Below are 13,575 nucleotides of genomic sequence, written 5' to 3' on the forward strand. Positions count from 1 at the left end.
AGGAGCACCCAAATCTTTGAGAAGCCAACGAATCGAGACAACCTCAACAGTGGTGTCAGCAAGATCACGATACTCAGCTTCTGTGCTTGATCGAGCAGTGAACATTTGGTTCTTAATTAGCACGCCAAGAAATGAGAGCGTCACCAAGAAATAAACAGTAACCAGTAGAAGAACGACGATTAGTGGGATCACTAGCCCAATCAACATCGGAGTATGCTTGAAGGGACAAAGATGAATGGGCAGAAAAATAAAGGCCATGAAATAGGGTGCCTTTGATGTAACAAAGAATGCGAAGAACTGCCGCATAGTGAGTAGTACGAGGAGCTAATAAGAACTGGCTAAGCACATGAACCGAATAGGTGATGTCTGGTCGGGTGACAGTCAAGTAGATGAGACCTCCAACTAACTATCGATAGAGAGTAGGATTATCCAAAACAGTGCCATCCATAGGGGTAAATCGAATATTAGGCTCAAGGGGAGTCGACTCAGTGCGACTATCTGTAATTCCGGCGCAAGCAAGAAGATCTGAAGCATACTTTGCCTAAGAGAGATAGATGCCATCATCTATGGATATGACCTCGAGACCAAGAAAATAGTTGAGGGAACCAAGATCTTTCATCTCAAAGGTATGGTGAAGGGAGGCTTTGAGATCAGCGATACCATCAACATCATTGCCAGTAATTGATCATGTCATCAACATACAAAAGCAGAAGAACAACTCTACGTTCACTTTTACGAATAAAAAGCGCATTCTCATGAGGGCTGTAAGTGAAACCGAGATTGCAGATAGTGGTGTTGAACTTGTCAAACCATTCACGAGGAGCTTGCTTAAGACCATAAAGTGCCTTGCGAAGGAGACAGACTTTGCTAGAAGGACAAGGATAACCTAGAGGTGGTTTCATATAAACCTTCTTTTTCAAATCTCCATTGAGAAATGCATTCTTCACGTCCATCTGACTGAGAGACCATTTTTTTACCGCAGCAATGGCAAGAAGAGCTCGAACAGATGTGAGACGAACAATAGGAGCAAAAGTCTTTTCATAATCAATATCATATTGTTGCGTACAACCTTGAGCAACTAAGCGTGCCTTATAATGGTCAATAGAGCCATCGGAGCGAGTTTTGATCTTGTATACCCATCTACTGCCCACAACTTCCTGATTAGAAGGAGGATCAACCAAATCCCAAGTGTATGCTTTTTCAAGTGCTTGTATTTCTTCCTACATTGCTTGTTGCCAATTTGGATTTGTGGAGGCTTCTCTGAATGACTTAGGTTTATGTTGATGAGTAATAGTAGAAAAGCAATGATAATAAAAAAGATGAGGAGGTGGATTTCTTACCCTAGAATAGCGAGTGGTAGGAGGAGGCATGACGGTAAGAGCAGGATCGGCGTCCGATCTAGAATCATCGGAAGATGGAGAAGGCGGAAGAGCAGGAGGCTGTAAAGAGTGACCCAAGATAGAACTTGTAGAATCATCACTAGGAAAAAGGTCAACATTGGGGTTAGTGAAGAAAGGTGACTGAGTAGGAGGAATGGACTCAAAGGAGGAAAATCGAGAAAACATGTGATGCTCCTAGAAGACAACATGACGAGATATACGAATACGTTTAGAGAGAGGATCCCAACAACGATAACGCTTGTGTTTAGTGCCATAACCAAGAAAACAACACATGCGAGCTCGAGGTTCAAGCTTACTATGTTCATGAGGTTGAAGAAGAATGAAACAGACACAATAAAAAACTAAAACAGAACTGTAATCTGGAGAGGTATGATAAAGATGCTAAAAGGGAGTAACATTACCAAGAACAGAAGAAGGAAGTCTATTGATAACATGAACAGCAGTAAGAACAGCTTCACTCCAAGTACACTCAGGACACGAAGAAGAAAGAAGCATTGCACGAATAGAGTCAACAAGGTGACGGTGTTTGCGTTCAGCTCGGCCATTTTGTTGAGAGGTACCAGGGCAAGAAAAATCAGACAAAGTACCATGTTCTGCAAGAAAGACTAAAAGTTTGGAATCATGGTATTCCATATTATTATCGCGTCGAAAAAACTTAATGACCTTGAAAAACTGAGTTTTAATTATAGTGGAAAAGTTAATATAAATCTGAGGTAACTCATGGCGATTAGCCATCAAATAAACCCAAGTATAGCGTGAATAATCATCAATAAAAATGACAAAGTATCGAGCTCCCCCGATAAAAGCGGTAGGAGCAGGGCCCCAAACATCAAAGTGAATAAGATCAAAAGGAGAGCAAGCAAGAGATGAATTATTGTGAAAAGATAAAGCAGGTTGTTTGGCAGTTTGACAAGAAATGCAATCAAAAGATTCATTAGGAACTTGACCCAAAACACCCTGAGACACAAGAGGACGTAATTTTCCTAAGGAGCTATGGGCAAGACGTTGAAGTCATAAGTGAAGGGTAGATGGAAAAGAAGCAGCACAGAGATTTGGCACAAGAGGAATATGAAGATTCTCGAGTTCGAACAATCTTCCGACCTTACGTCCAATCCCGATGATTTGTCTCGTCCGACGATCCTGTACACGACAACCAGAAATGAAAAAAGTGACATCAAAACTGAGATCAACAAGTTGACCAACAGAAATAAGGTTAAAGTTCAACTTGGGAATATAATAAGTATCAGGGAGATTAAGAGTTAACTGGGAAATAAAATCTTTGTGTGTTGCGTGCAAGAGGGAACCATTAGCGGTATTGACAGAAGGTGCATTTGTAGTGGTAGACAAAGACGAGAAGAGATGACGCAAAGGTGACATGTGATTAAAGCAACCGGAATCAAAGTACCATGTAGAATTACCTGGAGGAGTCGAAAAAGTAACAGGAGTATTACCAGAAAGGGAGAGAAGATGCTTAAGAAGAGACGCAATATCAAAGAGAGAGACAGGAGACGGGTTGAGAGGAGCAGAAGTGGTAGATTCAGTAGTAGCAGACATATTTTTGGAGAAGTTGGGATGACAAGCATGCTTGAGGTGATCAGGACGTGGTGGGCGAGTAGGACAGGCAGTAATCAAATATTCCGAGAGCTTGCAATAATGGCAGAACAACTGTGAACAATGGTAGCTAATTTGACCTTTCTGGTGGCATGTGCGACATTCAATAGAAGGACAGTCTGAGAAGAGGTGCCCGAAATGGTTACAGTTTCTACAAAATTTACTCTTTCTGTCTGTGGCAGCAAAAGCATCTGACTTTTCCATAATAGGAGATAGAGATCAAAGAGAGGTGAGAAACTACAATTTTGGAGCAGAAAATGAGAAAACGGAGGAAAATCGGGAAGAGCTCACCAAAAAACCTTAGGGAGGGTCCCACTGCATGCCTGCCACATCAGCTGCCACGTCGAATGACACGTCAGCAGGTAAGGACATGTGGCGCTGCGTGATTGGAGACGAAGGACATCTCAGCGCTGACTGGGCGGGGTTGACAAGCGGGTTGGCGAAGCAGATCAGGTCGGGCACGCGGCTTGATCACGGCTCCGTCTGCCTTTTGACTGACACGTGGCGCGTCTGGGAGTCGTTAATCTGGGCGCTGATCCGACGGCATTGGAGGCGTCTGGGGGAGAGCGTCTTCAATCGGACAGGGAACTTCAACTGGCGCGTCTGGCGGTGATTCTGGTGGCGTTGGAAACGTTGCGACGAGGAGAAGGCGAGGGTGGCGGCGGTGACGAACCAAAGCGTCGGGAAGGAGTCGAAAAATGAGCACAAAGTACTACCGGAGGAAACAAAATAAAAGCGCTAGAAACCAATTATTTCTAAAAAAAATAACCTGAGCTCTTGATACCATGTCAGAAACAAGAGACTAAACTGAAGAAAGAATTGTTTATTATTCAGAGTTATGTCTAAAGTACAATGTACAAGGGGTATATATAGCTACTAAAAGAATCAAAATAATAAAAGCACAGAATCCTACAATTAATATACAGATATACTATATAAATATAAATGATACTAATTGATTCCAATGATTCTCTAATACTATAGTTCATTGAGAACTTCAAGTGTGTTATTTGAACTTGAGAAATAGAACTTTCGTCCTTGAATAATGTCTGCAAGCGCAAGACACGATGCATCACGTGACCGCCAAAGCCTAGATCCACATTGTACTAGTAAGTCGTCAATGATGAAAACTAAGTTTTTGTAAATATGAGAAACGATAAACAGGAAAGGTCTCTTGAGGAAAAATGAATTGTTTGGAGATTGCAGGTCACAGGAAAAGTACAATGGCAGAACTAAACTAAAAACTTCAGAGTGAAACATATTTGTTTTTATTTTGAGTTTTGATTATAGCATGTTACCTAGATGTAATTCATGTAAAAATGATATTTTTTAAAGATTCAATGCATGTTTATAATCTTGAAAAACTTGATGATACCAAGTCTTAGGATCCAAGGGAAAAAAAGTCTTCTAATATGAAAGAAAAACGTATTGAATGCTGATGAACTCTTTTGAGTTTTGTATCCTTGTTAAGAGCCATTTACTTATTTTCTCTTCACTTATTTTCTCAAATTCAGACGAAGTTTGCAATGGCACTAGTATTGAAGAGAAAATAAGTGAATGACTCTCAACAAGGAAACAAAAAAAATATAAAGGAAATGGTTGTCGTCCTTGATTATCCATGTTATTATAATGAACGCGAGCTAAAAGGGGTAAAAATCTACCTCACTTCCCCTTTGAATAGTATAGTAAGTATACATGAAAAGGAGGTCTATAACGATGAGACGAAATTTCTTAGAGTTTATCCGAAAGACAAAAAAAGATAGTATGAACAACTATTCCTCCTTACTATAAGCAATCCTTACACGATGTCTTTGTTCAGCTCTTTTCCACCTAACAATCAAGTAACACAAGGAGAAAAGTGTGTTGATCTGCCGGAGAGACAAGATACTTTAGGTTAATGTATTAAATAAAAAATGAGGACCATCATTTAAATGAGTTACGTGATGGAAAATACTAACCAGAATTATCATAGCAATGACAAGAAGGGGCCACGACCAAAGAACTGACATGAATAGTCCATTTGGATCAAAATAGTTTTGACTAGAGAAGCTTTTCCAGTTCAAAATTACCAAAGATCCCAATATCAAATATTATTAGTAAAATTAACCAACAAACTAAATTCTAATGTCTATCCTATTCTAACAAATACAATTAATAAAGCTATAAAATAAATCTAATTTTTATTAAGATACTAATTGTTATCACTAACATAAACTAACCAGTTATATAACTAATATTTGTCTACACACAATATAATATATTCTAATACTACCATTTAATTACTATAAATAACATTAAATCATAAATATTATTTTATATTCATACTTACAAAAATTTTAAAAATTACTTACATAATTAGGTTGACTAAGATAATTAATCAATTTCTTTAACTTTTTGCTTCTTAGACATTATGTAGTTTGGCTGAATTCAAAAATTTGGTTTCTGGTAGTACTTAGAGTATGAAGGTAGTTTAAAAAGTATTGAAATGTTGAGAGTGAAGGAAATGATGAGAGGGATCAGCGCGAGAGAAAAGAAAGAAAGGAGCCTTGCCGACACCTGTACAACGGTGTGCAAATTTGAGGCTCAGATTTGCGGAACACCTCCTCACTGTCCGATTTTATCATATTCAACCATGTGCATCCAATTAGTCAAGGTGACAAATTTAAAGCTCATATTTATAGAGATGATTCTATTCGTCTGATCTCCATCATTTTAAAGATGGCCGTCCGATTGATGCACACATTTTTTTGCCAAACGCAAATATAAAGGTTTGATTTGCTCGAACTACTAACCCTCCGATTTTTAGTGAGTTAAATTTGACCTTTCAATTTGTTCTCCATCCTCTTCCACACACACAACTAGAAATTGGATTAATACAGACAGATTTACAGGCATATTTAGTCTTTATTACAGACGGATTTTTGGTTACCGACGAAATTACCGACGAATTTTGTCCCTCTGTAAAAGCCCCGCCGGAAATTATTTACCGACAAATTTTTTTTCCGTCGGAAAATTACCGACGGATTTTCCATCTATAATTACAGATGAATTTTTTGATGGATTTTCTGTCTGTAATTACAGACAGATTTTCAAACAGATTTTCCGTCTGTAATTTGAATTTTGGAAAATCATCTCACACTCTGATTACAGACAGAAAATTCGTCTGTAAATCTGTCAGTAAGGTAAAATAAATTTTTTCATTGCAAAATAAACATGTTTTCATACAAAATAAATATAAAAAAACTCAACTTAACTCATATAAATTATATATTATTTTCTTTTCTTTGAAATATATGAAAAATAGATTATCTATATAATATTTCTTTGCATATAACTCTACTTATTCAATAATATACGGTTATACATCCATATGGAGTGAAAATTACATCCATGTCTCAGAAACATTAGTAGAGTAGCATCCTTAGAATTTTCTAAAATTTCTTGAACAATGCAAGCTAAGCTAGAGACCACTCATATGGTAAGTGTAGAACTTTATGGCAGCTATGTACACTCTATTGATTCTACAATGTACACTCTATTGAAGTTGCAATGGCCACAACGGCAGCAGCTATGCCTGCCACGGATACTGCAGCATGCAACTGAGCATTATGAGTCCTAATTTCCTGCTTTTTCCTCTCCTTTCGATCCTTCAGCTATCTTCCCATTGTCCTTCCTCTCAGCAAACTCCTGTAAAGTTAGTATGCAAAAGTTTACAAGAAGAATAACAAAGAAAAAGAGTGATGAATGATTGGGCTTTTATTTTTAGTATATAATCATGAGGTTGAGTGTAATGTACCCCATTTCTGAACAAGTTTTGACTAGAAAGAAATTCTGGATTGATTGCTTGATGGGGGTAAAAATAAGTCCTACACATAGTGATTGACTGTTCCAAATGACATGTGAAGTCAAAAGAATCAATTACCATATATCTTGATCTTTTGTCAAGAATATATTTGAGCACTGCAACAGATGTGGAGAAAAAGATCAACACAGTTTCTCAATGATTTATATGATTTGTATGACATCATGGTGCAGATTTGAAATTAGCTACCTATATGCACTGATCAGAACTCAACAATTTCTGTGTCCCCGTGAGAGCAATATAATGCAACAACAACAACAACTGCTCCTAATAAAAAACTAAATTTGTGATGAGACAAATTTGTAGAAGCATGTATTATAACAAGTCAGCCAAAAGAGCAAAACACTAATGAAAGTTTTCATTAATGCTCTAAATATCCAGTTTATAGATCTCCTCATTATGTAAACTTAATCCAATTAATATGAATGTCATTCATTACCAGAAATTTTGAAGCATTTGCAGCCTCTAAAGTGTAATCCAATTCACCAACAAAACCTTTCCCAAGCTCATCAGCATATAGGCGAGGGTCACTCTTTCTCTTGGCAATCTTTTGCAGCAGCCCTAACTGAACTTATTAATATACACATTAGATTAACATTTAATGTTGGATGGAACAATAATGGTGAAGAACCAAGGTCAACAATAGTCAATACAAACCCCAAGACGAAGAATATAGACATCTCGCACCACCACATGGTGCAAATTAGGATGCTGAACTTTCACAGCAACATTAATGCCATTCGTAGTACGAGCAAAGTAGACCTATAACGTACCTTTGAGTATTGTAATGAGAACATTTACTTTCCAAATGAAGGTATAGACAGGCCAAAGTGGCTATGAGTAAAATGGTAAATCTACTCAAATGATGTCTTATGATATTCATATCCATCAAAAAATTGTGACAAGTGATGAGTGAGTCCGAAATAGAGTGACAGAGGAGTCGAAAATAAAGTACAAAAAGCTTAAATAATAAAGGTAATAGAAGCACAACGTTGAATATAAATGAATATTTTTTAGAAAAAGAAGAAAGAAACGAAAAAACAAAGGAAGGATTGGGTTAAATTATCACTTAAATTATAACATTTTATAAATGAATATAGATGCTTCGAAGGGAGGATGCTAATTGGAAACATCTAGCCAAAACCCTGTAATTGGATGCCTGACAAAGCAATTCATATCACCATTAAATTATAAAAATTAATTAAAATATGAAAATAGATTTGGATAAATAGATTTTAAAGCTAACGGGATTAGTTAAAAGGTTATGAATAGCATTTTTTTTCCATTTCTGTAAAGATAAATTTTGCTGTCAAAATTATTGCCACTGCCACTAAATGCAGGCTCCAGTTTGACACCAACTTGAAATATTCTTTTTAAGTTGCTGAAATAGCTAATTGCATTTCATAATAAATTGGAACTTGGAGGCTTTATGGTAACCAATATATCTGCAAAATAAATTAAAAAAAAAAGTAACCCAGCTACTAGAAAACATATAATTCAAAATTTAGACAATATATGAATGATGAACAAAATGGCAAAGTCATTGTTTTGTTATTTTCACAGATCACAGATATTTAAAACCAATCATGACACTTGATATACATCAATCTCACCTTAGAACGAGTAAACAATAAAGAGATGCTAAAAGTGTGTGCCATTGCCTCAAAATTTGCAGGCCCATTTTCTACAGAGGTTGCTTGAACCCAGATGGAAGAAAGCAACAGACTCACTTGGTGACTGCTCAATCTAAGAGAACCTAAATCCTGAAAAGAATAACCCCATGGTTAGGAACAACCAAGGGTCTCCATTGTTGGACAAGAAAAAATAAATGACCAAACCAACTGATAGATATATGTAATAAAATTGAATCCAAGAAGAATCAATAAAATTTAAATATGATCGACACGAACTCCATCATATCGTATGCTCCCACTATGGCACTATTAATATAATACAATTAATACCGATAAGTAGAAAATGGCATACCTCTTTTCCATCAGTTAGTGCACGAGTAAAGCTATAACCACGATATGGATGAACAGCATTTTTATCCCCAGTAACTTCTGCAACCGTGTTTCCTTCTAGCAGTTTCCCATTTAAGTGTTCTGCTTCAGAGAAACTATCATGCTGAATGTGGAAGCTATTACTCTGTACCTTCATAGCCATCTTTGTTTTCTGGTCCAACTAAGGAGAAACCATTGATGGCATAAGCACCATAGAGAAGACACCATGTGCTCCAATTTGTGTTTCATGTTCGGATGAGCCATGGCCACAAGCAATTGATGGAACAAGGCATCAGGGAAAGCCTGGAATAAGTCCAAAAAACACCCTATGTCTTTAGATAAACGAATAAAGCTGAATAGGTAGAAATGTTATTTCCAATCTATGTAGGAATGCTTGTCTTCTTCTGATATGACACATTAGGGACAGAACTGATTAATTTTGCGGTTTGATAGACAGTAGAAATTGTTGTTTTGGCTAGGAGGGTAGAAGTAGAAATATTCTCTAAAACCACAGCCATCAAATCAAGAATGGGCCCTACATCTCCAACCTGTTCTACAAAGCACACTACTTCGAGAATTACATTAAATCAAACTATTGGCAGTTCAGTATTTTAACAATCAGGTTCTAAGCATGAGATCTGAAAAGGAAATAGAGTCACTATCACCTTCACAGTTTGAAGAAAGTCACTAAGGAATAATTCCTGTGTTGCCTTGGACTGGTGACTGCAGGCCAAGATTTCCATCATATGCTTGACAGCCACATCATATATCCCAAGTTAAGCATACCACCTATAACAATGAAAAGTAAGAAAGTTTAAAGAATCTAGATGCATATGTTCTACATTATTAAACAACCGGAATATGCTATTACTGAAGCAAGTCAAACTTACTGTCCTATATGAAAATGAACATGATCATTGATGTAGCTCCAAGTAGAAGGATCACTATCACATTGCAGCAAGAAGCAGCAGCAAAAGAAAAAAGATAGTGCAGTGAAAAGAAACACCGAAAATTGAAAAACCATGAGGAAAAAAGCTTCAACAACAAATTTTAAATCAAACGAATTACTAAAATCAGAAAAAAAAACAAATCTAACTAAACCTAATCTAATCAAAACCTAAAAATCCACTAATCAGAAAACAAATCTAACTAAACTAATTACTAAAATCAAACTAACTAAACAAAATTAATTGAACTTAATAGAAATTAAAAGAATCTAAAACCTAGAAGCATTGACTGGAGGAGATGATGGTTGCGGCGCTGAGAAGATATGCGAGCCAGAACTAAGTGGGGATAAAAGGAGAGGGAGAGGCGCGGCGGTGGTGGGGACAGACGCTGCTACAGGTGGCACCGGCGTGCTAGACCTCACCTGAGACGAAGAGAACAGGAGCTTGAGCTTGATTTGTTCTGCGAACAAGAAAGAACGAGAGAGATAGGGGCTGTGTTCTACTGGTTCAGTGTTTAAAAGAGAGGAGAAGAAGGAGAAGGTAGCTGCTGTGGTTAGGGTGGCGGCGGTGGCGCTGTGAGTGAGGAAACGAGAAGAAGAAGCTCGTGCGACGGAGAAACTCGTTGAAGGAGAGAGGAGCAACTCGTTTGTTATGTGATTTTGTGTGTGTGAAAGGGGTTCGATAGGGTGGGGAGAAGTTAGGTTTAAATTATAATTTTTCGACGAAAAATTTTAAATTACAGACGGATTTTTTCGTCTGTAATAATTTAATAAAATGCAGCATTTTTGCCTATTTAATTACAGACGAATTTTCCGTCTATAACCATTTCTCACGAAAAAAATTAATTTTACCGACAGAATTATCAACAGATTCTGTTTTCGGTCTGTAATTTATGCTAATTCATTTTTTTTTGTTTTTCGACAAAAAAAATCCCTCTGAAATTTCGTCCGTATTTCCGATGGATAAAATCCGTCGAAAATATCCGTCTGTAATAACTAATTTTCTAGTAGTGACACAAGGATAACACACCAAGTTCTAATATCGATGAAAAATACCACCGTCATTACAACATAAAAAGTGAAAAGTATAAATTTTGCTTCTTGATTTACTTTATAGTAAATACAGTTGGTCCAAAATTTTAAAATTTTTTCATGCTCAATGTGAGATTTGAATTTTCCACGGTTCATACAAAAAAAGGATGAGCTCCTTCTATTTAACCACATTTTTGTGTTAATGAATAGAGCACTCTTATCTAGGGGTGTCCATGGATCGGATCCGATCCGCATATCCGCGGTGTTTATCCGGATCCGATCCAAAAATTACGGATATGGATCCGATCCGCAAGGCTTTCGGATCGGATCGGATCGGATCGGATCCACACACTAATCGGATCGGATTGCGGATTTTGTGTTGCTATTCGCATATCCGCGTATCCGCAAAAATAAAGAAATAAATAAGTAAAATATTCTTTTTATGTTTTATTTTAACTAATAATTATCATATATGTTAAATTATTTTAATTTATTATTCAAGAAAAGTATGTTTAATATTATTTTAAGAGTAAACATATTTAAAAGAATAGAAAAAATAAATTTTATTGATATTTTTTTAATAAAAATAAGCTTTTAAAAATATTTTTGTATTTTGCGGATATATCCGATATCCGATCCGATCCGATCCGCAAATGTGCAGATCGGATCGAATCAGATCCAACCTTAAAAACTGCGGATATTGGATCCGATCCGATCCGATGATTGTAGTGCGGATCGGATCGAAATTTTGGTCATATCCGATCCGATCCGATCCGCGGACACCCCTGCTCTTATCTCAACTTTATTTACTATGTTAAAAGTTTTTTATTTTTTTAATTAGGGTTAAGTACGATTTTGGTCTCTAAGGTATAGGCCAAAAAATTTTTTCGTCTCCAACTATTTTTTTTATACAAAATCGTCCCTAAGGTTTAAAACCAAGTTTTAAAATTGTCTTTTTTACTTAAATCTTAAAATTTTGGACCAAATTATCCATAACAAAAACAATTATAAAATAAAAAAAAAAAGAAAAATAAGAAAAGGAGAGTATTTCTGCTCCTGTGAAGGGGAAAGGGAAGAAGAAAAATGGGAAGGGAAGAAGAAGAAGAAGCTCTGCCGCTGCTTTCGTCGCCAAAAATTTAAAACCAAGTTAAATTTTAGAGACGAATTTAAAATCAAGTTAAATCTTAAAGATCATTTTGTATACAAAAAATATTAAGAACAAAAAAAATTTTCGTCCTATGACTTAGGACCTAAAATCGTACTTAACTCTTTTAATTATTATGATTAATAATGATAAGAATATCAACATTTTATACAACTAAATACAATTTCATACGAAACTAATAGTAAAGAACTTTTAATAATATACTTCAAATAAAATTTATACACTCTACATTTTTCACTCTACATTTTTCACTTATAACTTCTTATTATGGTTCTATGCTCATGTTTGTTTCTAAATTTTTTCACTTTTACATCCTATGGTATTTCTGTCTCTGTTTGATGAGTACTTAAATTTGTATGATAGCAGTAATAACTCTATTCTTATTTTTATGGTACTATGCTTAAATTAATGATTATGGTGATTCTTATTAGTTGTTCGTATGACTTATCTTATATGTGTACAGTGTACATTCATATTTTCATAATTGATTTAGAATATAAAACCTTATGTCCTTAATATAATTGAAATTTACCTTTGCTAATCTAATAATGATAAATATCATTGCTCTTATAATATAGATTTAAATTTTAACATTGAAATTACATGATTAAAGAAAAGGGGCAATAAAAGACATCATGGTAAAATTGGTGAATGGTGATGATAGCAATGGTAGAAGAACCATGGTGATATTAATAGGAATGGAACTATGATAGATTATGTATTCCTATTAAATTAGAAAAGTTTTCTTTTATTTTTTATCTTTTTAATCAATATGATTAAGCTGAAGAATAAGAATATTGGGTCTCAATAATGTATCAAGTGTAAACTTTTGAACTATTAGATGCGCACATCATGTTTGATAAAATATCGCAGATCATTTAGAACAACCTCTTAACTATATAATATAAAATTGCCACAAAATGATGATTATTCTGTAAGTTGGAACTAGAAGGCTCTGTGGTATTTTTGTGATTAGGAGCTTATATGATTTTGGAATTGCCTACATTATTACTTCAGCTATCAGCATGAGGTCTATTCTTTGACTAATCATACGGGTTCCTCTCTTATTTTGTCATATTTCCTTGCCTCTACTTTACTTTTCCTACATTTAATCAAGGAATGCTAATGCCAAGTTAATTGTACTTCACCTCTTTGTACTTTACTTCAAAGACGTGTTAGGCCTTGAATTAAAAGTGTATGAATTGAACCCTTAAACATTTCAAGGTGTGTAAATTAGACCTGATAGTAATTATTCTATTGATTGGTTATAAAAGTAACACATGTTTAGAGTATAATAGTTGTAAACTTAGGGAAGCTCAAAAGAGCAATTTGCACATAATTGAAAGTTTAAAGAGGTGTAATGCACATATGTTGGGTAATTTGTACATTTTAATAAATTTAAGGGACTCAAAAATTTTACATTTTTTATTTAGGAGTTGTGTTAGAATTTAAGATAATTGTTTCTTGTGGTGGGGTGTAGAATATTTATCTATTTTTGGTCGATTTGTGGAACAAGCTATCATTTTAATATTTAAAGATTGATTAATTTGCTCATG

General features: G+C 35.4%; 1 protein-coding gene across 13 annotated transcripts; it reads right to left on the reverse strand.

Annotated features, from left to right (window-relative positions):
• Nucleotides 1-6,312: 6,312 nt before the first annotated feature.
• LOC112766835 (uncharacterized) lies at nucleotides 6,313-10,496 on the reverse strand. Of its 13 annotated transcripts, none has more exons than XM_025812731.2 (7): nucleotides 10,100-10,496; nucleotides 9,542-9,665; nucleotides 8,860-9,179; nucleotides 8,487-8,636; nucleotides 7,313-7,438; nucleotides 6,808-6,894; nucleotides 6,314-6,698 (listed from the first exon to the last, which is right to left on the reverse strand). In XM_025812731.2, the coding sequence occupies exons 3-7, from the start codon at nucleotides 9,037-9,039 to the stop codon at nucleotides 6,627-6,629; spliced, it is 615 nt and encodes a 204-aa protein (XP_025668516.1). In that variant the 5' UTR covers nucleotides 9,040-9,179; nucleotides 9,542-9,665; nucleotides 10,100-10,496; the 3' UTR covers nucleotides 6,314-6,626. The 13 variants fall into 13 exon arrangements, 8 of the variants coding, with proteins under 8 accessions (XP_072078726.1, XP_025668516.1, XP_072078723.1 ...); XM_072222622.1 differs by adding an exon at nucleotides 9,767-9,820 and having other exon boundaries at nucleotides 8,860-9,665; XM_072222621.1 differs by having other exon boundaries at nucleotides 9,767-10,496.
• Between the last annotated feature and the right edge of the window lie 3,079 nt (nucleotides 10,497-13,575).

Source organism: Arachis hypogaea, chromosome 17 (assembly GCF_003086295.3).
Source record: "Arachis hypogaea cultivar Tifrunner chromosome 17, arahy.Tifrunner.gnm2.J5K5, whole genome shotgun sequence".
In the NCBI taxonomy this organism is placed as follows: Eukaryota; Viridiplantae; Streptophyta; class Magnoliopsida; order Fabales; family Fabaceae; genus Arachis; species Arachis hypogaea.

Excerpts from the sequence above, each read along its gene's own strand:
- LOC112766835 (XM_025812731.2), bottom strand. The coding sequence starts at position 9,039 with ATGGCTATGAAGGTACAGAGTAATAGCTTCCACATTCAGCATGATAGT. Across the intron at positions 6,895-7,312 it reads CAAATGCTTCAAAATTTCTG|TCAATCACTATGTGTAGGAC; the intron begins GTAATGAATGAC and ends CATTTGGAACAG. Across the intron at positions 6,699-6,807 it reads AAAACTTGTTCAGAAATGGG|GAGTTTGCTGAGAGGAAGGA; the intron begins GTACATTACACT and ends CTAACTTTACAG.